Genomic DNA, 24,211 nt, shown 5'->3' on the forward strand with positions numbered 1-24,211 from the left:
AAAAAGTGCGGGGTCAACTGCCACCATTTGCCCCCCTAATCGCCGCCCATGACCTGACCCAAGATAAGAGCTAAATTTCGCAGACTGAGAGTTGCATACCGGGGACATGCGTATGAACAGGGTAATATTAGAGAGAAGCAGAACCTGTTCCGTGAATGCCAAGCAACTGATAGCTTCGAAACCAAACAAATATGAACATCAAAGTTTTAAAATACAAACCATAAAAAAATATGTAAATAGAACAACTACTTTAAGCTGTAAGAGGCAGAACATGACCTGGGCTTCCCCGTGACATTGCTAGGTCCTTGCTGAAAACGGGATAAAGGCCCCATAAAATTGTAAATTTGTTTTTATACACAATGAATGGAAATACTAATATCGCGGAAAGGCAGGCCGGATAATAAACAACAAAAGCCGGAGTTCTATAATTACTCATTTCTTATCTCACCCACACCATTTTTTATACTCGTATTTTCTGATCTCATCGTAACGCCAGGACTTGATAAATGTTTATGTACTGTACCAAATTTCACAAAATTAAATCCCCACGTTAAGCGGGTTTGCATATCCAGGCTCCTAACTATGAAAACATTTACGCTCACTCCAACCTCAATCATTTCACGAATTCAACCTGTTTTACGTATGTTATTAGGACATAATATCGATTGTGATTTATTCTAAAAACACTTTTATACAATGCAAGAGCTGTAACGTCCAAATATTTACTGAGAACTCATAGTCGTATCGGAATAAACAAAAGAGAGTATGGAACAGTGAACTGCTTTCACAAAAGGCAAAAGAAGATGTGCAAAGGCATGCAAAACGGTCGAGTGGTCTGGGTCGGTACACTACCAATCACATGTCTGTGTGTTCAAACCCGGTAGCAAGTTTCTTTTTTTAAGTGTCTTCCTATTTTCATCCGGAGGCTGAAAATATTTCTTTGAGTAACTCATTGAAAACTTCTTTTGTTTCAAATTCGATTAGAACGGAACATTATATGAATTGCGAATCTTAAATCCATAACTAAAAAAAAAAAATCAAGTATACTCACTACTCCATTATCCTCTGATTTGTAACGAAAAACTATTTATAAACAGTGGTGACTTCAGAAAATTATCCTCGGGGGGAATTTCAATATGCGGGTAGAGGGCAAACATTGGTAGTCCACATTGAGCATGATCGAATATATTGTCCTGAAGGCGGAAATTTCTTAGCTCGAGAGGGGTCTCAAATTCTCCCTCAGATCACGTCCTGAAAGCATCATTGCTTAAAAGCTTTTCGTAACAAATATAATATTACACTTGTTTCTCGTTCTACATTTTGAATTGGTAAAATCATAACTTATAGAGGATTATAATAAAAGCATAAAAATTACAATACCAATTATGTATAAATTATCCTGTAAGTTACCAACTTTGGGTCAGATTAAAACTCAAATATTTGTTTTCGGATTGCACTTAGAAGTAAGTCCTCTCTATATAATACTGATTGGAAAGCATGTATAACTCTAATTAATTAATCAATATTTATACAAATATTTTTTATTTTACTATTTTTACTATTCAATATTATATACATTTCATTTCCAAAATCAAAATCTCGAAAATGTATATTGTACGAGTGCAGATTCGCAAATAAATGCTTATTTATCATATATATTGGTCTCTATTCGAAATTCTATTTAATCGAAGCCGACAAGAACACAGACAGAAACATCGAGAACAGGTGAAAAAAAAAGAGAGAAAAAAGTGCTGTTCCCGGCGGGGACTCGAACTTAGTTCTAATGGTGCTTTATAAGCCGAACGCCTTAGACCACTTGGCTATGGTAACAACTAGTGATTGTGGCAAAGGCTTCGAGTAGTAGTTCTTATTACAGAATAACATTTTCTATTGCCTAAAATTTAAACCTAATTTACTTTGATATAATATATCTATTAATTTGTTTCATGAACACGTTTTCCTTACTTTGATGAATGATGTATGTTGTTGATATAGATTATATTATACGTTCTTTCGTAAATATTATAGAAAGTATCAGGGTTATTTATGATCTTTCATGGAAATTAACTGGCGCATGCGCAGTACACAGACAGTTCAATTGGAAGACGAGGAATGAAACGCTAACACACTGTTAGAATGTTTCATCGCTGTGAAGTATAAAGAACAGCTAAAATGTATTTTACGCTTGTCATTGCGTAAAGAATCAGCAGGTTAATATTTGTCCAAGTTTTTACTGATCAACTGGACTCATGAAAAATAATTAATATTGTCATTACTGCACAATATGAAGAATAAAAAACGTAAATTACACCACATTGTTCTCGGATTCGAACCTAGCTAAGGAAGGGACAATAAACAAAATGTGATTTATTCATTCGAATTGAGATAATTCAATGAAACTAGAAATTACACAATCAAAAGGAAAAACATCGTTAAAATGACAATAATACTTTTATCCGAGATGTGAAATAAAGTTATTAATTAACTGAAATGAAAGTAATATTGGGCATGATATAGAGTAAGAAAAGAAAGTAAATGTATTCTTAGAAACGTTCAAAGTAAATTCACAAATACTTTCTGAAGATATACTACTCTTCCTTAACGTTTTAACGAACTAATAAGTAAACAAGCAAAGGAAAAGAATGAAGAACGAAAGTATTGCTCTTGAAAAAATATAATAAATAAATGAAACTTAAATAAATGTTTACACAAAAAATAACACACTAGTACTTCGTGTAATCACCTCCAGAGTCAATAACTTCTTGAAGTCTGGAGGGGATACTAGATACAAGTCTCGAGCAATGCGACGGTGTGTTACGAAAATGTTGCCACAGTTCCATAACATGATTTTGAAGAAACGTTTGGTCTCTGTCTTCACGTCTCTCTTCCCATTCTTGCACCATGTAGGCCCACAGATGTTCAATTGGGTTCAAATCTGGGGATAGAGGGGGCCACTCAATACAAATTAACTCTGGATGTTCACTTAGCCACTCTCGTGTTTGCCGGGAAGTGTGAACAGCACTGTTATCATGCATAAATATATATTCTTCCTGTTCGGGGAAGTTTCTTTTTAAGGACGGTAACAACGTATTTTCGAGGATGTTAATGTAAACACTACTGTTCATTCTCTCAGGCACCGCAACCAAATCTCCAGGACCAGCAGCCGTCATGTATCCCCAAAAGTGTGCTGATATTCGCCCTGAACAAGAAGTTCTGATAATATTTTGTTCAGCATACCTGGTTCCGCGCGGTCTATACAATATAACTCTGCCTTGTTGGTTAGACTTGAAAACCTTCTCGTCGGTCCAGATGACTAAGTCCCAATATGACTGAGGTTGGGTTATGTTATTCTGTGCCCATTCCATTCGTCTGGCCTTGTGAGTTTCAGTCAGGAGAGTCTTCCTAGCGGGTCTTGAACAGTGTAGACCAGCCCCCAATAATCTTCTTCTTATTGTTTCGTGAGAACAATTATATTCCCTGGCTTTGTCCAAGAGGATTGACGTGTGGCGTAGAGGTCTGTTGATTACTTCTGTAACTAAAGCTTGATCTTGAGCTGCAGTTGTCACTTTTGGCCTTCCACTTCTTGACCGAGACCTGAACCATTCACCACCTTCTTCATGTCGCTGAACCCATTTCTTGACCGTTTTCTTGTCACATCCCAGATCTCTAGCAATCTGAGGCACAGTTTGTCCCATTTTTGCTCGGCCTATGATTTCTCCTCTCAGAGCAACAGACAGTTCTCCACAACCTTTAGAGCGAGGCATTTTCAGAACCTGTTACAAATGTGCGTTCTGGCGTGTATGGCAAATGTCGATAAAGTGCATCTTTCTGTTTCTACTGCGCATGCACCAGTCAATTTTCATGAAAGATCATAAATACTCCTGACAATTGTTGTACTATTTATGAACGAATACGTAATAGAACCTATATTAACAACATCATTCGTCAAAGTAAAGAATACCGTAAACATAAAACAATTTCAACAGACTATTACATCAGGCCAAAATAAGCTTAGACTTCAGAGAATACAAAATAAATTTCATACTGTAAAAAAGATGAACATTAATAACGCTTACTATATTTTCAACTTGTCACATTAGCCGAGTGGACTATAGAGTCGTGTTGTAGCAGCGGTGGCGAGCAGACCTGCGGAATGCGCTGTTGCTTGTTTATACGGCATACCTTCATACTTCAAGTTAGAATTCTTCTGATCGTCTAAATGGTAGTGAAACGAGTTAATACTTTGCGTGTAAACTTTAGTAATGTGCCTACTCGCCCAATTACTTATAGAATACATGAATTCATATTTGACAATTTCAAGTTAAGCAATGATCAAGTTGTGAGTATTGAATTAGACAATTACCGACGTTGTGTGTTCGTTAAGTTAATATCTCAGCTTTTGTGTGAACAGATACTTCGAGATAATAGTACTGGATTACGATATACTGATGAAAATGGAGTGTATGACGTGAGTGTGGAAGTTGCAGATAAGCCTGTTACTTTAGTTAAATTATCTTTAGTGCCAAGTGAATTGGACGATGAAGAAATACTAAAAGTGTTGACACCATATGGTAGTGTCAAAAATATCAAGGACGAGTTTTATGATAGTAGTCATCGATACAGAGTACGTACTGGGCGGAAACTGGTGTACATACAGTTAGATAAGGCAATTCCATCGTCTATTGAAATCCAAGGTCAACGATACTTAGTATCTTATTTTGGTCAGGAACGTACCTGTTTTGCTTGTAATAGCCCTCAACATCGATATGACCAATGTGATAGACGTAATGTAAACTCTAAACCTATAGTGCAATCTTCAACCGAAGCTAACCTAGTCCGGACACTTAATTCAGTTACGAGTGTACAACCTGTTGTTTCATTACCTTCGTCTTTTAGTGACAAGGATTTTCCCCCATTAACTAGTGACAGTGATAAAGTTGTGTCACCTTCTTGTGCGGAGATAGTGAATGATGACACTGCTAATGTTCCATCGGTAGCTTCGGCTACTTCTGAATGCAGATCTAATCCAGTACTTGAGCATACTTCGGATAATCAGCCACCTGTCGAGGTTTCTTTGCCTCCCGCAATAGGTTCTGTTTCATCTCCAGTTATAATTAGTGTATCCGACTCGATACCTCCAGCGGTTTCTATTGCTGACGCTGCTGACTGTGTTTCTGACGATATAAGTGATGTGACAGATGTTCCTATTACTATTGACAGTGGTCCATGTGAGAGTGAGAAATCCATTTCATCTTATAATCATACCTTCGTTTTAGCCTCAGTTCCCTCGCAAAGTAGTTCTAAAGAGGATCCTCTCAAGATAAGAAGAGACGGAAAACAGTGAAAGACGGTAAAGTTTCTTCATCTGCTAGAAAACCTGATAAACCAGCTAGTGATGCTTTGTACAAGATAACTAGTGCTAATGTTTCCAAACAATTACAGCTTGTTGCAACAACTTCGGTAGAAGACAGTGCTTCTGGATCTGTAGAATCTCCACTTTCTGGTGTCACTGTCACCTAGTGATTCTTGTGTGTGTTACATGCTATGTTCCTAGTGTGTTTCCGAGTCAGTCCTCCCACTTCGTATCTACGTCATCTCATCATGTACTACCAAGTCTGTCTCCTTCCCTACCTTTTCATGGCAATTGTTCTTACCATTGCTAGTATTAATCTAAATGGAATATCTTTACCCACACAGTATCATGCTCTGTCTGATTTTTTGTTGAAATCTGAAATTGAGGTGGCTTTTATGCAAGAGGTAGGTCCGGAAGTGGTGAATGTACATGATTCATATCACGTTTATAACAATTCAACGTATAATCGTCTTGGTACTGCGATTTTGGTTAAAGATGGGTTACCGTTTACGAATGTACAATGTCACCCCAGTGGTAGAATTATACGAGGTGATTTGTTTGGTATGACTATGATCAATGTGTATTCTCCATCTGGAAGTCATAATCGTGGTGCGCGCAACACATTTTTTGCGACTGATGTTGCGACATCGTTTAGTTGTGCCTCAGACAATGTCATTTTGGGGGGTGATATGAATTGCGTATTGAATAGAGCAGATATGGACCCAGGGTTTAATTATTGTGCTTCCCTTGATGAACTCATCTCTCATTATCCCTTGTATGATGCGTGGCAACTAAGGAACAGTGATCTGTTGGGGTACACCCTGATTCGCCAGAATAGTGCCTCGAGAATCGATAGATTCTATTTGACGGAATCTCTTAAATCTCAGCTTTTGATATATACCGTTATCCTGTTTGTTTTAGTGATCATCTGTCTTTAGTGATGAAAGTTAAGATTCCATGTGATAAAATTGTGCGTGGTCGTGGTTACTATCATATGAATGAAACACTATTAACAGATGAGGGATTTCTTACATTGTTTCAGAGTAAATGGGACTATTGGAGACAGCAAGCAAAACGGTATCCAAATATCCTCGTATGGTGGACTACCTATTTTAAACCTAACCTAATACGCTTCTGTAAATGGTACTCTGGTGAACGCTCTCGTGATCGCCTGAAATTGTATAATTTTTATTACGGATGTTTATTAGAGGCTCAACGAGATGCTCTTTCCGACAGAACATTGTTGCCCCTTGTTAAAAAATATAAAGCAAAACTCTTAGATTTTCATAGGATTCAAGTTCAAGGTGTAAAAATTAGGAGTAAGGCTCTTATGTTTGATGTTACTGAACAGTGTTCGCTTACTCACGTTTTGCAAGAAAACCGGCGTGGCAAGCGCCGCCTGATCAAGACGGTTCTTACTCCGGATGGAGATCCCTGCAAGAATGTTTTTGCAATTCAAAAGGTATTTTATGATCATTATTTAAAACTTTTTGGTGAATCACGAGGACTGGAGGTTGACAATTTTATATTTGAAGTTATTCCTAACGTCATAACAGATGATGATAATATGTCTTTTACGGCGCCCTTTACCCTTGAAGAAGTAAAGTTGGCAACATTTGCTGCAAAGCCAGGAAAATCGCCCGGACAAGATGGAATATCGGGTATATTGTATCAAAAACTTTGGCCCGTCATAGGTCAGACACTTACTGATGTGATCAATGCTTGGTTTTTTGCTTCCGAACATATCTGTCGACCCAATCCTGCTATCACTATTTTTATACCCAAAGTGCCTCAACCAACAATGGTTGAACATTTCAGACCTATTTCCCTTTTAAATACTGATGTTAAAATTATTAGTCGTTGTTTGGCTTCTAGATTAGCTCCATATATGTATAAGTTGTTGGGTGATTTGCAATATGCTGCAGTTAAGGGTAAGACTATATATCAGATTTTAATGAATGTTAGAGATTGTATTACAATATGTCAAGATTGTGAGATTACCGCAGCTATTGTTAATTTAGATTTTCAGAATGCATTTGATAACATTGAGCATTCCTATTTGTGGAGAGTTTTGACTGGTTTTGGTTTTAATCCTCGCATTATACAATGGTTTAAATTCTTCTATAAAGACGCTGCGACTAAATTAAATATTAATGGTCATCTTACCCTTCCCATCAAAGTAGTTCGTAGTATTCGACAAGGAGATCCTATAAGCTTACAATTATTTACCTTGGCTATTGCACCCTTCTTGTATGATGTAAACCGCAAGATTCAGGGTTTTGATGTTATTGCACGTCCTCTACGTGTGTGTGGATATGCTGATGATGTCAATGTTTTCCTGCATTCTGTTCATGACTATAACCTTTTAATGCAAAGTGTTGCTAATTATCAACAAGTGTCTGGAGCTCTCTTGAATAGAAAAAAATCAACCGGTCTTATAATATATAATTCTGAGGAGTTTAGTAAAATTCAGGGCATTGAATTTCAATCTAGGATTAAAATACTAGGAATATCATTTATGAGTAATCTTGTTGAAACAGTAAAATATAATTATGACCTTGTCATTAATAAAATCAGGCATTTAAGTCTCTTGCATAAATGTAGGTCACTATGTTTATTGTCTCGTGTTCGACTTCTCAACGTTTATATTTTGAGTAAACTGTGGTATGTTGCTAACGTCTTTGCCCTGCCTTCTACAGCAGGCAAAAAACTACAAAGTGTTTGTGGTTGGTTTTTGTGGAACAATTGTGTGTTTCGTGTTCGCTATAATGACATCTGTTTATCGGTAGCGAACGGAGGCATTAACATGACTCACGTGCAGTTCAAGGCTGAGAGTTTGTTTATAAGACGTAACTTGACTGCCTTAGTTGAAGATGTACCCTCTCCCACTAGACACTTACTGCGATATTTGTTGGATACGATCGATCCAACACTGCCGTTGGCGATCGCTTCCCTCCCCTCCAGTTGCTCTTACTTAACTAATGTCTTGTGTGCCTATATCTATCAATGTCAGCGAACTCCCGATGTTTTGACTTTAACAAGTAAACAATGGTACATGCACCACCTACATCAGTTATCACCATGCAAATTAATAGAAAGAGAACCAGAATACAATTGGCATATAATATTTCGTAATATACACTCAAAATATTTAATAGCAGAAAATAAATCCTTTTGGTACATCGTAGTGAATGACATTGTAGATACGAAAGTAAAACGAAATAAATGTGGGTTTAGTGCTGATATAATATGTTCTTTCTGTGGTGCTGCTGATTCCTTGAGTCATAGATTAACAACTTGTGTGAATAGCAAACAAATCTGGTACCAATTGCAGCGATTTTTGGGTCTTATTATGCGCCAACCTCGTCGCTCAATCGAGGTCAATCTCCTGTTACGACCGGAATATTCTCTGTATCCCAAAACGAAACACAATGCTGTTACCTGGCTTATAGCTCAAACAATTACGTATGTACTCTCAGTAGAAACTGCAGGTAATTCTTCGTTTTATATTGAATATCTTCAAACTAATTATGACAAAATGAGCTCCATTATGAAAACTTGTACTTTTGCTCGTTTTCTCGACAATACCATATATGCGTAATTAATTTGTACTCCTTTGTTATTCCAATGAGTTTTTAGTCATTTGTAAAACTTGTGTATATGCTCCATACGTTCTTCAAAAAAAAAAAAAAAAAACGCACAAACTGTACAACTTGTATCTATGCTCCATAAGCAGTTTTTTTTTCTCTTCCCTTGAGTTACATTGTGCATTATTAGCTGTATATATTTATATTGTTCTGCAGTTGTGTTAATGATCGTTTGTATCCAACTCTATTAGTTAATAAAAAAGTTGTTAAAAAAAAAAAGTGGACTAAGGCATTCGGTTAGAGATTCTGAGGCACCATTCAAGAGTAGTTCGAATCCCACCACAGTACAATTTGATTTTACCTCTTCTTGACGTTTCTGTATGTGATCCTGCCGGATTCTATTAAATATAATTTCGTAATACGCTAAAATATACATAATATTTGAAATTCTTAACCTCCCATTTTTACATTTTTCAAGCTCAGTTGAGAAGAAAGAGGGAAAATGAAAGTACAAAAATTTACAATAATTACTTAGCATTTACTGTCATTGTAATTGTGGATATTTTATTTATGAAAATGTATAATGAACTAAAAATATATTTAGTAGGTCACATGTCTCCATTTTTCGATTCTAACTTGAAAGTTACAGTTTAGGCGGTGACATATCAAAAACCCAGTGGGTTGAGGGGGTTCTAACCCCTCCCATTGAAACTTTTATATTCTATTGAAATAAAAAGTGTTTCAGTTTATAATCTTGGAAAAGCAACAATCACTGTGTGTGGAGGACGGTTTATTTACCTGTATACTACGATTTATCACTTCCAAATGTGTAGAAGATGTGACTGGATATTGTGCATAATCATTCAAGAAATATAACACAACGAAGGGACTTCGTAAACACTTCACGCCACCCCAGGAGGAGGAAGTGCGTCCCGCCGTCCCTCGGTTGTGAACTACTGCTTGCGAGGGAAACATTCTAACAGTGTGTTAGCGTTTCCTTCCTCGCCTTCCAATTGAACTGTCTGTGTACTGCGCATGCGCCAGTCAATTTCCATGAAAGATCATAAATAACCCTGATACTTTCTATAATATTTACGAAAGAACGTGTAATAGAATCTATATCAACAACATACATCATTCATCAAAGTAAGGAAAACGTGTTCATGAAACAAATTAATAGATATATTATATCAAAGTAAATTAGGTTTAAATTTTAGGCAATAGAAAATGTTATTCTGTAATAAGAACTACTACTCGAAGCCTTTGCCACAATCACTAGTTGTTACCATAGCCGAGTGGTCTAAGGCGTTCGGCTTATAAAGCACCATTAGAACTAAGTTCGAGTCCCCGCCGGGAACAGCACTTTTTTCTCTCTTTTTTTTTCACCTGTTCTCGATGTTTCTGTCTGTGTTCTTGTCGGCTTCGATTAAATAGAATTTCGAATAGAGACCAATATATATGATAAATAAGCATTTGCGAATCTGCACTCGTACAATATACATTTTCGAGATTTTGATTTTGGAAATGAAATGTATATAATATTGAATAGTAAAAATAGTAAAATAAAAAATATTTGTATAAATATTGATTAATTAATTAGAGTTATACATGCTTTCCAATCAGTATTATATAGAGAGGACTTACTTCTAAGTGCAATCCGAAAACAAATATTTGAGTTTTAATCTGACCCAAAGTTGGTAACTTACAGGATAATTTATACATAATTGGTATTGTAATTTTTATGCTTTTATTATAATCCTCTATAAGTTATGATTTTACCAATTCAAAATGTAGAACGAGAAACAAGTGTAATATTATATTTGTTACGAAAAGCTTTTAAGCAATGATGCTTTCAGGACGTGATCTGAGGGAGAATTTGAGACCCCTCTCGAGCTAAGAAATTTCCGCCTTCAGGACGATATATTCGATCATGCTCAATGTGGACTACCAATGTTTGCCCTCTACCCGCATATTGAAATTCCCCCCGAGGATAATTTTCTGAAGTCACCACTGTTTATAAATAGTTTTTCGTTACAAATCAGAGGATAATGGAGTAGTGAGTATACTTGATTTTTTTTTTTTTAGCTATGGATTTAAGATTCGCAATTCATATAATGTTCCGTTCTAATCGAATTTGAAACAAAAGAAGTTTTCAATGAGTTACTCAAAGAAATATTTTCAGCCTCCGAATGAAAATAGGAAGACACTTGAAAAAAGAAACAACTTGCTACCGGGCTTGAACACACAAACATGTGATTGGTAGTGTACCGACCCAAACCACTCGACCGTTTTGCATGCCTTTGCACAACTTCTTTTGCCTTTTGTGAAAGCAGTTTACTGTTCCATACTCGCTTTTGTTTATTCCGATACGACTATGAGTTCTCAGTAAATATTTGGACGTTACAGCTCTTGCATTGTATAAAAGTGTTTTTAGAATAAATCACAATCGATATTATGTCCTAATAACATACGTAAAACAGGTTGAATTCGTGAAATGATTGAGGTTGGAGTGAGCGTAAATGTTTTCATAGTTAGGAGCCTGGATATGCAAACCCGCTTAACGTGGGGATTTAATTTTGTGAAATTTGGTACATTTATATATACAGGGAGCGGAAAGAGTCCCAGAACGGTCCAATATCTCGCGAAGTATAAAGATTAGCAAAACAAAAATAACACGTGTTAAATTGGTTTTAAAAATCTATCCAATGATACAAACCGTAACCCCTATCCCCACCCCCTTCGGGGGAACTTTAAAATTTTAAATGGGAACCCCTATTTCTTATTGCATATTTGGATTCTCCAGAAAAAGTTACAGTGATCTGACCCAAAATTGAAAACAGTCTTCGCAGATGGCGCTTGAATCGACACACACACACACACAAAAAAAAAAAAAAAGGAACGCAAAACGTTATGAAAATGTGATATCTCGGCATCGTACTCCGTGGCCATGCGGTTAGCGTACTGGACTGTGGAATCAGAGGTTGTGAGTTTGATTCCCGCGCAGAGTAACATTTTTATGTGATTTTTTACACCCAAATAATGAATTCATACATTTTAACTTTGATAAAAAATAATGTATTTGTTCATATTTGCAAGAAAATACAAATGGCGATAAAAAATTGTTTATTTTTGTTGTAAGTAACCCTATTACTAAGAACTACTTCATAAAGCTAGTTTGCTCTCAGAATCATCATAAACGATCACAGAGGTAGCTTTATTAGGCATCATCATCCTCATAGGAGGAAATATTTAGGCCTATTTTCAAAATTATTACTGCTACAGCTAATCCCGTATTAGGTATTTTACGATCCTGACCAAAGTAAACGTTTCATTCTTATTTGTTCATATATAGTATAGGCCTAAAAAACCATACAGCTTTACATTAAACCACTAGCAACAGAACGGAGTGTACAGAACCAAATGCATAAACTACACTGGTAGTCAATAAGTAATACCCTCAGATCGTTCTAGCACCAGTAGCGTTATAACGAGAAAACTCGGTCGCGCTGTGGTACCAATATTGAATTTGAATATAAATCTCAATTTTTTTTCCCCCCTCGTGGACAGTCTTACTTTCCCGCATGCAATATTTCAGTCTCGATTTTTCAAAATATGATGTCCTTCGAAATTTGCAGCCCTCGGCCTCTGTTGCCCATGTATAAATACGGGCATTACCACCACTACTAATACTACTACTACTACTACTACTACTACTACTAATAATAATAATAATAATAATAATAATAATAATAATAAATCCCAAAGCAGAAGTCCTGACGACAAGATCTCCCTTCCACTGGAGTTAGGTCATAGCCATGTGTCTAAATCCCTTGTAACAGTGATGGAATGGAAGATGAGTAACCGTTTTTTTTTTGTTTTTATTTTTTTGGTCACTTGGCTCATGATTTTTATTCGGGTCATCCGAGTCTGGGTCTCGCTTTTCTGACCCGGTGACCGGAATACACCCGGCGACCTAGAAGCAGTCGAAATATCTCTGCAGAATTAGTACAGAATTTAGTAGTTGATTAATGATGTTCACTACTTGAATTCGAACAATCATTTGTTTAATTCTCGGTGTAAAATTTCTTAATCAAGATACCATCTTTTTAATATTTCATGTTCTCACAAACATAATTTCATGTTTATTCGTTTTCCCATACGTGGTTTTTGAGCATAGCCTACACAAAAAATTAACAAAACATTGTTTAGGCTCAGCGGTATCTTTTACATTCTAAAAGACAAGCATAAGCGAAACATGAAGCCTATCCTTTCTGTGATTCAAACATGTTTGTACAGTGATAAACCTTGTAATTATCTATCAGTGCAATGTTTAACAGACAAACGCAAACAACAAACAAAAAAAATAGATATTTTATGAAAAGACAATGAGAGGGGAAAGTCATGTTTGTTAGAATTGCATTAGTAGCCTCACACATAATCCCCATGTGGATGACGTTTCGTCCCCAGGTCTTACCGGGTCATTCCGGATCATAGGTCTGACTGGCTTTGGGTCTTCCGAGTCGCAGGTCACGAATTTCGTAACCCATTTCATCACTACTCTGCGAAGTTCACTGAATACGACTCTATTTCGAAAGCTGCGAGTAAGACTGATTCAAGGCCATCTTCATCAGAATGACAATCATTGAACTTGGCAACCCAAAACCCTCGCTACAAGTCGAACATGATATTGCCACCGTTTTAATTCATATTTTATTACGAAGATTGGGAGGACTAGTTACAAACACAATAGAATAGGTGACGGCTAATTATATGTAAACGTCGTATTTCTTTTGTAAATGAAATGAAATATTTAAGTTTTACGTCTCACGATTATCATGAACTGGCTAGGCTTATATTAAGTTTCACGTCTCATGAACCGGCTAGGCTAAAGGAGACGGTGATGAGAAATGAAAGAAATGTTGGAATGAAGAAAGTGGGACGAAACGGAACAACCCCGATGAAACCAATGCACACGGTGTTTGTCCACTACAAAGTTCACTTGGCGCGAGCTGGGATCGAACCAGGGACCCCATGCACCAGAGGTGAACGCTCTACCACTGAGCCACTGCGGCCCCTGTATTTCTTTTGAGATATAATTAAAGTACAGTAAAGCTAACATAAACCAGATACAGTAGTTGTTGTATGAATGTTCAGAAATAGAAAGTAAGGTAAAGAAAAATATTTTGAAAAAAGTATTATTTCTTGTGCACAAATTCCTTCTCCCATTCCCCAATGTACGATATAAGAACAGGGCACTAAGTGGTTAAAAATAAGTTACGTGAAGCTGTTACGGTAGTTCAGAGATATAGCATGTGAAAATAAAGTTAGATTATGATGGAAGTTAGAATATAATGGAAGTTAGAATATAATGGAAGTTAGAACATAATAGGAGTCAGATTATATTGTAAGTCAGAGTATAATGATATAGATTGATGTGTAACAAGATTAATGTACTTATGGAGGATAGACCTTGCTATGTTTAAATTATCTTTGTTTAAGCTTATTCTTTTATTTTTGACAGCAGTTTGAAGTAGTAGTTTCATGTGAAACAGAAATTTCTCACGAACACTTTCGAATAATGATTTTTTAAAGATTTCAAATGTTGTTTAACATCGAGACAATGCATTGAGCAACTTCATTTTGGGTTTTGGAGATAAAACACGATCTAATACAATTGGTTTCTCGAATTCCAGCGTGGTCACACATTTTCCATTGATAAACTTGGTGAAGGTGGTCCATACACGTCTCTTGTTGTCAATAATCTTGATTATTGATGTTGTGCATTAAATGATTGAGAAAGGTCGGCGTGGCACTCTGTGAGATTTAGATATCCTTGAACATTATTCATAAAAGAAATGCATACAATATTGCAGGGTCATCTGACCATACGGAAACTTTCAAGCCGTTGAATCACATACAACTTGATCGAAGCTTAAAAACAGGCTCACGTTACTTGGTGTATGGAAACGCTCAAAAAATTCAACAGTTTTAAGTCAAATTTGGTGTACCACATTGTTACACGAAACAAAACTTGGATCTATTCATGTGAACCTGAAAACAAGAAAAGTTGTTCGTTCGAGGAGCGCTGCGAAGCAAATACTGCTTGTTTCTTCGGTTATAACAGACATGTGGCAATAGCTTTATAAGATCGATGGATTCACTAGTTAACAAAGGTTTTGTTACATAAAAGGAAATACCTGTTCTTAAAGGAACTTTCTGCGCTGAATTCGAATATGCACTCGGTTTTTCTCCATCACGTACGATTTTCCCGTAACAGAGGAATTTTCGGGAAAATCCCTCAAAAATTTCCCTTTTCGTTTATTTTACACCCCAAGATCTTGTCCCCTTGCATATACTAACATAGAAATTATACCTAAGTATACTTTGATTCATATTTAACAAACCCTCCAAGTTTCGTAATAATCGCTTTATTCTTTCTAGAGAAATAAATATGTTTGTATGTATATTGTGTGTACTGTTTATTGCACCTTATAGTAATGCTTTCAGATCTCTTAAGTTGAGGTAAAATTTTTTGCTTTATTACCACAAACACATATATAAAATATAATACAATATAATTTACAAGTGTGACAATTTACAATAAACAATAATACAAATGTACCAAAAGGTCATGAAAAGACAATCAAAACTATCACAATATATGAAACTTCCATTGGGTTACAAAAACGTACACTACTTCCTTCTTTTGTAAGAAATGTTGCATTCTCTAACAAGACCCCAACAATAGTCCCCCATCATTGAAGGATCCCATCGTCCCTGGTACCTTTTCTCCATTGCCATTATATCTTGGTGGAATCTTTCCCCCTGTTCGTCGCTGAGAGCACCTAGGTTAGCAGGAAAGAATCTGAGGTGGGAGTACAAAAAGTGGATTTTTAAAGACATCCTACAACCCAACTCTTTGTATTTCTGTATCATGTCCTGTACGATTTCTGTGTAACTCTCAGCTTTGTTATTGCCCAGAAAGTTGCGCACAACACACTTAAATGCTGTCCAGGCAGCTAGCTCAGCACTGTTTAACTTGCTGTCAAAGCTATCATCAAGCATTAATTTCCTAATTTGGGGACCAATAAACACTCCCGCTGAAATCTTAGCATCACTCAGGTTAGGGAACTTATCTCGCAAATACTTGAAACCTTCACCAGATGTGTCCATGGCTTTGACGAAGTTTTTCATAAGTCCTAACTTGATATGAAGTGGCGGTAGTAATATCTTATTAGGATCTACCAAAAAAGCGTATTTGACGTTGCATTCTCCAGGTACGTAATTCACTCTAGGTTCCCATTCCTTCACTTCATAATGTTTGTCATCAGCTCGGCTATCCCATAAACATAAAAAACATTGGTACTTCGTGTAACCGCACTGCAGTCCTAATAAAATACCAACTACCTTGAGATCACAACATATTTGCCAACAATGGTCCTTGTAATTTATAAGATTTAGCAAAGTTGACATGGTGTCATAGGATTCCTTAATCTTCACTGAGTGCGCAAGTGATATAGAAGGTTTTTTATTTCCATTATGTAAAAGGACATCTTTAAGGCTGACCTTCGACGCGTCGATAAATAACCTCCATTCTTCTAGAACGTAAGGAATTCCTAGCTCCGCCATCAACCCATTTATATCCGTACATACGCACACATTATCTTGCATTGAGAAATAGCTTGAAAATTGAACATGCCTTTTCCTGTACACTGATATGTTCGTTTCTGCATCCAATAAGTTCCACTGCTGGAGCCTTGATCCCAGAAGTTCCGCCTCTTGTTTTGTCAGGTGCAAATCACGGACTAGGTCAGGACAAAACGAAAAAACTTGGAGAATTGTATATATATGTATTAAGATATACATATACTGTACGTTTAAAAAAAATATACGTTGGAAGTACATTCTATTTTTATACACGTTTCTAATTTACAGAGAGCAATACAAGTGTGTTGTTGACTATTGTAAATATTCATTTTTATGTCTGTGTTTGTAGTAATAAAGCAAATCGTTTTTACCCCAACTCAGGAGATCTGAAAGCATTACTATCAGGTGCAATAAACAGTGCACACAGTATACATACAAGTATATTTATTTCTCTAGAAAGAACAAAGCGATTTTTACGAAACTTTTAGGGTTTATTAAATATAAATCAAGGTATACTTAGGTATAATTACTATGTTACTATATGTAAGGGGACAGGAGCTAGGGGAATAAAATATCTGAAAAAGGGAAATTTTTGAGGGAATTTCCCAAAAATCCCTCTGTTACGGGAAAACTGTACGTGATGGAGAGAAACCGAGTGCATATTCGAATTCAGCGCAAAAAGTTCCTCTAAGATCAGGTGATTTTTCTCATGTAACAAACAAAAAGTTTAAATTTGTTAACTAGTGTTATAAATGCTAAAGAGAACACAACAATTTTTTTTTTGCAGAAATTATTAATGAATTGCATAAAACAAACCCAAATCGTCGTATCATTCTTCACCACCACAACGCCAATTTCCATTCTGTGAACCAACCTTTAAAAAAAAATAAAATAAAAATAAATAAAAATATCGAATTAACGACTCATTGTCCGTACTTATCTGATTTAACACCTAGTGGCTTCTTTTTTTTTTTTTCCTCACACATGAAAATGAAGATGCGTAGTGAGCGATTTGTGGTTTGAAGCAGCTGTTGACGCATTTTGGACAGCAGTACTTCTTCAAACTCCCGTGGAAAATAAATAGGTTTGAACAATCAAAGATAATTTAAACATAGTAAGGTGTATTCTTCGGAATTTTATATCGGAACACCACTGTCACTGTTGTTAGTAATTTGCAGAAACTTTTCCAGCAGACTCGTATATGTTTCTATGATTCAGACTCTGTAATTCTAACCAATTACAGATATTGATGAGTTTATGATGAATTTAATTACTTTCCAGACAGCCAGTTAGTATTCTAAAAGCACGAGCAGGAGAATGGGATACACAAACAAAAAATGAGATATACGCCCATCAGGATAGAAAAATCCAGGCTAAAATTGTGCATGAGAATTACAATCCACGTACCTTACGGTACGATGTGGCTTTATTAATATTACAACAGCCACTTGAGTTGGGAAATAATATAGATGTTATTTGCTTACCCCCACCGACTGCTATTTTTGACGAGTCACGATGCTATGCCACAGGATGGGGTAAGAACCTCTTTGGTAAGTAGATATCTTAATTGTTACCGTCATTTTATTTACATTTAAACAGTTACTTTATGATAATACTAAAACTTAAAAATAACGTATTGTACATTAATGGGAAATTGTTGTTATTCTGCGTCACTGTAGAAAGCAAAGCAGGATACATTGTCTCGCACATACGTAAATACTGCAAGGACGTTGGTAACTCCGTTAGATAGTGCTTTCAAAATATCAGGTATCCATAAAGCCAAATGCATTTCTTGGTTCCATTCTTGTTCTTCATTGATTCACACCAATTTAGGAAGAACAGTGACTAGTACCTCCTTTGTGCTAGGTTTCTCGTCAATAACTTGCTTATTGTTTCAGCTATCTGTGCATGTTTTGCGATTCCTGTTACAGTGTTTGGGAGATGATTCTGAAAACAAGTCCAAAAAGCTTCATGAAGGATAGTCGCATTCGTCCTCTTTTCTGTTATAGGCTTCGCAGTGGTTTTTAAAATGCAAAATGTTAAGATTTTTTCTTGTATTATTGCACTAGAAGTTTATGACGTACTATACTTTCCACAGACAACGTATCTTCCGCGGTATTTCAGTTCTAAATGAGTTATTATTGGAAATTTAACGTACCATAAGACTTTGCACATCAGGGGTTATTTTGCACAAAATACGAAAGAGTTGCAGTCATCTGTCGGTAAAACCATGAACTGTAAAGAGAAAGTTTCAACTGCCATCCTAAGACAGAACATCTAACAGTGTTTTGGCTATAATGTTGGCGGTTAACATCAGTTTTAATTATCGAAAGGGTTTGTTGATGTAGAGGTATGGAAAGCAGTCACTGTAAAGGCAGACAAAATTTGAAAGATATCACGTATAAGAATTTTCGTCAACGTTAAGTCAGTTCTGTAGATTACTACTGTGCATAATGGGATTTTGAAACAATAGTTGAAATTGAAGTGTGAAACACTTCAAAGTCATAAAAAAAGATAAAACTGAGAGAAGACTACTTCAGCCTCTAATCGGGGTTACTTTGCACCGGCCCAAAGTAACCCCTTAGATAGGAAATTAATACTGCTGGTACCTCCTGCCTTCTAATTTTAGATAAATTTCCTATTTAGGTAGATGCCAGAATGTATTTCTTGTTGGAAAATAAATTACGAACATTAGCGGATCCAGAAAATTAGTTTGAGAAGGGCTACACTCTGAAAAGTTTTTTTCTTAAGAAATCAGATTTTTGGGGCGATTGAAGCTTATACGCATAGGAATGACTAACACTAGATTTAAAAAGACGAAATCATGCAATTTGGGTGGGCTTGAGCTTGAAAGTCCCAAAGCCCGTAAATATTCCACTGATTACGTTTAGGATTATATTCTCGGATATACTGAGCAACCAAGGCAATTCAGTTCACGGGGAATTTTTCTGTTCCTGAGTTGGCAGTTTTTGGGGCATATGCTAAACTATCAGAATGTAGTTCCTGTGCCGGTACCAGAAAATACATAATTTTCTTTACAAATATCGATAATTCATACTAAGTATTGGTACAGTCCGCAGCAAAAAACCTGCAACATGAGCATGAAGTTTATTATGATGTCAATTACGCCTCACAGCGCAGGGAATCAACATAACTTTTAAGTGGCACGAATCACTCCAGGAGAAACCTCGGCGTCCTCCCCTGCACACTTATTTTCGAACAAAAGACTTCGTCGTTTCACAATAAACTTAAATGCTCATGTTGCAGTTTTTTTTTTTCTGCGGATCAATATTTGTAGACTGCATACAGTTTTGTGTAGGAAGTGAAATGTATAAATATTGAAGGGAAATATTGCATAGAAACATTATGTTCGCATGTTGAACATACTTTTTTGTATGTTGTGCAAAGTATCCCCACCTATGGGGTTACTATGTTGTGCAAAGTATCCCCACCTATGAGGTTACTTTGCACCGAAGTTTATATTTCAATAACTATGGTTATACTAAATGTTTGCTAATGCACTTGCACAAATGTTTTCTTATATATCTAGCTATTATGGGCCTTATGCAGAGTCATTTTGACGTATGATTAGCGTCATACTAAAAGCCTAATTACTGCAGGAAACATAGTTAGTCGAACTCTTTAGTATGGCACTAATAACGCGTCAAAACAACTCTGTATAAGGCCCTATGTGTTTAAAATACAGCGTTCTAAATTATTACGTTTGTAAATTATATGCGATTTCCTTTAAAATTCCTTAATTCTTGTGCAAATTACGGTACAGCTTCTCTAAATTTTCCACACTGTTTTCTGTCGTGATAACTTCCAACTTCCTTCATAAATCTTGATTTGCATCTATGACTGACATGAATGTTATTACATGAATTACGAAACATCCGGTATGTACCCTATAAGCAACTGAAGACTGCGATTCAACGGAATAGAATTCAAGATCAAAACCATATTAGCGTGAGATATAATTCTCCATACATAAACACACACACATTTCTTGTAGATTATACTGTAACAAGAATTGTGCGATTAACTTAACTAGGCCTATGTTTAAATGTCTTAAGTTACTGTGAGATTAATTGTAGCTAAAACGCCGAAATATTTGAGCAACAAATAATGACTTTTTTTTTTCATCGAGACAGAGATAACTGGAACGAAACTTAAAAATATACAAAATAAAGGGGATAGTATATAATACTATACAATAAATTACCAGTGCGGACCACTATCGTATAGGGGAAGGTAGTCGAATTCTGCGCAGCGGATAATTCTGCGCACACGTGTTTCTTGAACTTGGAGATCCTTTACGGCAGATTGGTTGCTGCTGCCACGAAGGAACCGTTACTAGTAACTAACATTAAAGGAGAGAAGCCATTATGTCAAATGTTTAGGCTGTAAGTGGCCATTGAATAATTTCTTCCTTGTTGATGTTAAATTTTCTTCAATTAAATTAAGAGGTACGTTTTATACTTTATATATTTCTAGGTAGTTACTTTTATGTTTCGTTTATATTGTACAATGGACATTATAATCATTGCAATTCGTAGTACTAATCAATATTTAATATGTCGTAATTTCTTGTTTTTTGTTAAATGGCGGAGTGGGGTTATTCTGCGCAAAATCGATGGGATATTCTGCGCAGTGCGCAAAATTGCACCTCAAGAGTTTTTATGTTAATGACAAGCGTACGTAATAGATCCGCAAAATATCGTCACTCTCTCATTAGAGATGCCGAAAAGAAGAGAAAAAACAACTAAAAGAAGTAGTTATGCAGAGGAACAACTAAGAGAAGCTATCAGTGCTGTTAAAAGTGGGTGTGCGATTCGAGAAGTTGGATTGTACGGAACAGCAGAATATGCTATTCGTCTACGGATGAAAACTGGAAATACAGTGCTATTCTCAGAAGCAAATCACTGTTCTCGTGAGAACAAGAACTAAATTGGTGGGCAATGTGATTATCGAAGCAAATCGAATTGCCATTAATTTTGATGAAATACCGAAGTTGCTAGTATGGACTGGTTAAGACTGTTTCTTTAAAGAAATCCACGAATAAGTCTAAGAAAACCTGAGAGAGTTAGTTTGAATAGAATAAAGGGATTCAATGAAGAAGCCGTGACACTATCCTTTAAGAACTTGGAAACAGTAATGAAAAAGCACCATTTCCCCCTAAGTGGAATTTTCAATGTGGACGAAATGGGTATTTCGAACGTACAAAAACATGTGAGAATTTTAGCACCTAAAGGTCAGAAACATGTAGGAACTGCTATTTCGAACAGGCGTGGAAAGAGTCACTGTTGTGTATGTTGTAGTGCATGTGGAGTCTTCGTCCCGCCTCAAGGCGACCAGACGTCCCGTTTTAGCCGGGACAGTCCCTTATTTTCAGCCGTTGTCCCGTTTTTTTCTGATTCTCAAACGGGACACCTAAATGTCCGTTTTTAAGCAAACATGACCCAGTTGTCCCGTAATTATTATTCAAAATATAAATTGTCAATGCTAATTCTACACTCTTCCGTACCAACACTCATTGGGAAGATTCAGCCGTGCCTAGAACTTCTGAATATTCAAATGAGAATTCAGTGTTCTGTGGTTCAAGTGGGAATTGAGTAGGAATTCTGAGTGTTGAAGTAGTTAAAAGTATTGTTGGGTAGTACTTATGTTAGAAACGCTGTGTTATTCTTACTTGTGTATGTTGTAAATTGAAAACAGTGCTGAGTCCCAAAATGCAATGTGGAAGTCACTTCCCCCCCTTTCCGTCGCCGATTCGTATGCGTCCCGTTTCTGAAAGTTAAAGTTCTGGTCACCTTGTCCCGCCTATGTTTCTATTGCCACGGCGTCGCGTGTCACAACAATAAGAAAACGAGGTCCAATAAGTGCAATCTGGAGTAATCTGGAAGATTGTTTATGCAATGGATTTATCACTTTAGAAATTTTGTTCGCCCATCTACGACTGGTCCAGTACTTCTAATACTTAATAACCATGCTAGCCATATTTCACTCCTAATTCACATCTATAGTTGGGAAAATAATACCATAATATTATTAATACCTCCCCATACATCTCATAGGATTCAGCCGTTTGATATTTCTTTCTACACACCACTGAAAACGATATTCTCTGTTTTTGAAATCCCTTATCATCATACGCTTATGGTTTCAATGCACTCAAAAATATGTATTTTTCAGTCATAAAACTAGTAGACAATAAAGTACATAGTAAAACTTGTAGCCCCCTTGTCGTTCTTTTTCTGAACCCACTTCATCCAGTGTTTCTTTCAGAAACAATTTTCCGGGAGGACACTTAGTATTCTGGGGGGCAGTACTATTCTATTTTATTATTTATTATATTATAGACGTGTTTTATTTGTCTCCTCCAGGGGGCACTCAAGAGCTCCGGGTGGGGGGAGTGCGCCCCAAAAATATGATGGGAGGAACACTGACTCCATCTATACATATTTAAGTATGTTATTTGTTATGAAATTGTTTTCTTGCTTTATTCGCTTCGCGCAGAATTATCCCATATTACGCGCAGTATTACCCACCTAGTTGGGTAATTCTGCGCAAATGTATAGTTCAGGTTTTTTGTCTATTATCGAGTACTGGTGTAAGCTTTTATTCAAATTTCGTGTTTACCTTGTCTACTACATAGCAAACAATGGCTGTACAAAGTTATGTCGTTATGCTTACAAAAACAACGGAGAAATAACGATTTTTCCTTAAGTGCGCAGAATTCGACCACTTTCCCCTACGACAGTAGCAGTAAAATAGTGTAAACTTGCATAAAAAGCCATTTGACACTTCTAATTATTATAGTTGTTTACAGGATTGTTAAATGCATCATTTCAAAAGAGTAAAATGAAAAAAAAAAAACTGAAATATTACAAAAATAAAAGTATCAATACCAATATTGCAACCACTAGCGGCTCTTGGGGGAAATCACATCACTAAAAATTTAAATGTTATTGCTACAAGCTAGGGATGTAAGTTTTACATAGCTTCAAAAAGCTGTCTACTAGAACTAGTACATTAAGCGAGTTTGCTCCTCTTAGGTTATTTAAAGTTTTTATTCTTGAAAGTTGCAATCAATGGTTGATCTTAAGAAAATTCACGTCAGTAAAAAAGGTTTATATGATTACCGATTTCCTCTTTGGTGCAAGAGGCATGTGATATCTGTGTTTTGGATTCCACGTTAAACGATAGAAAAAAAGAAAGAAAAGAAAAATTGAATAAGTAGAGCCCAGGCGACTGAGATTGTATGTAAAAAAAAAAAAAAAAAAAAAAAAATGGTGCACATTATAGTGTACAAGCACTAGCCAAGACGACGCGGCGATTTATATTACCGGTAATTAACAAAAGTAATGGTAAAAAGTTCAAGAGAAAGACAATATTTTTGCTCCCGACCTCGGGATCGATAGCATAAAGCTGTAATTCGCATCGTTATCGAGCCGCTACTCGTTGTTGTACCGTAAACTGGGGTTACTTGGAAAATCTGGGGCTATTTGGAAAACTGACATTTTTTTGTGCTATATGGTATAATAATGAAAGAACTATGACAGATACGTCGTTTTCGTCCAGACCAATGAAAAGTAGGCACCTAAAAGAAACAATATGGATG

General features: G+C 36.2%; 2 protein-coding genes across 4 annotated transcripts in view; one reads left to right on the top strand and one right to left on the bottom strand.

Moving 5' to 3' along the window:
* Positions 1 to 24,211, bottom strand: part of LOC145689537 (ectonucleoside triphosphate diphosphohydrolase 1-like) — a 367,616-nt gene that overhangs the window by 186,133 nt on the left and 157,272 nt on the right. The window lies entirely within an intron of this gene.
* LOC145689526 (phenoloxidase-activating factor 2-like) overlaps positions 1 to 24,211 on the top strand; it is a 63,411-nt gene that overhangs the window by 26,855 nt on the left and 12,345 nt on the right. Inside the window, exon 4 of the mRNA XM_081763703.1 lies at positions 17,869 to 18,137. Coding sequence (XP_081619829.1) covers positions 17,869 to 18,137 — 269 coding nt within the window. The remainder of the gene's footprint in view (positions 1 to 17,868; positions 18,138 to 24,211) is intronic.

The sequence above is a fragment of the Thermobia domestica genome, chromosome 1, assembly GCF_964235325.1.
Source record: "Thermobia domestica chromosome 1, izTheDome1.hap1.1, whole genome shotgun sequence".
NCBI lineage: Eukaryota > Metazoa > Arthropoda > Insecta > Zygentoma > Lepismatidae > Thermobia > Thermobia domestica.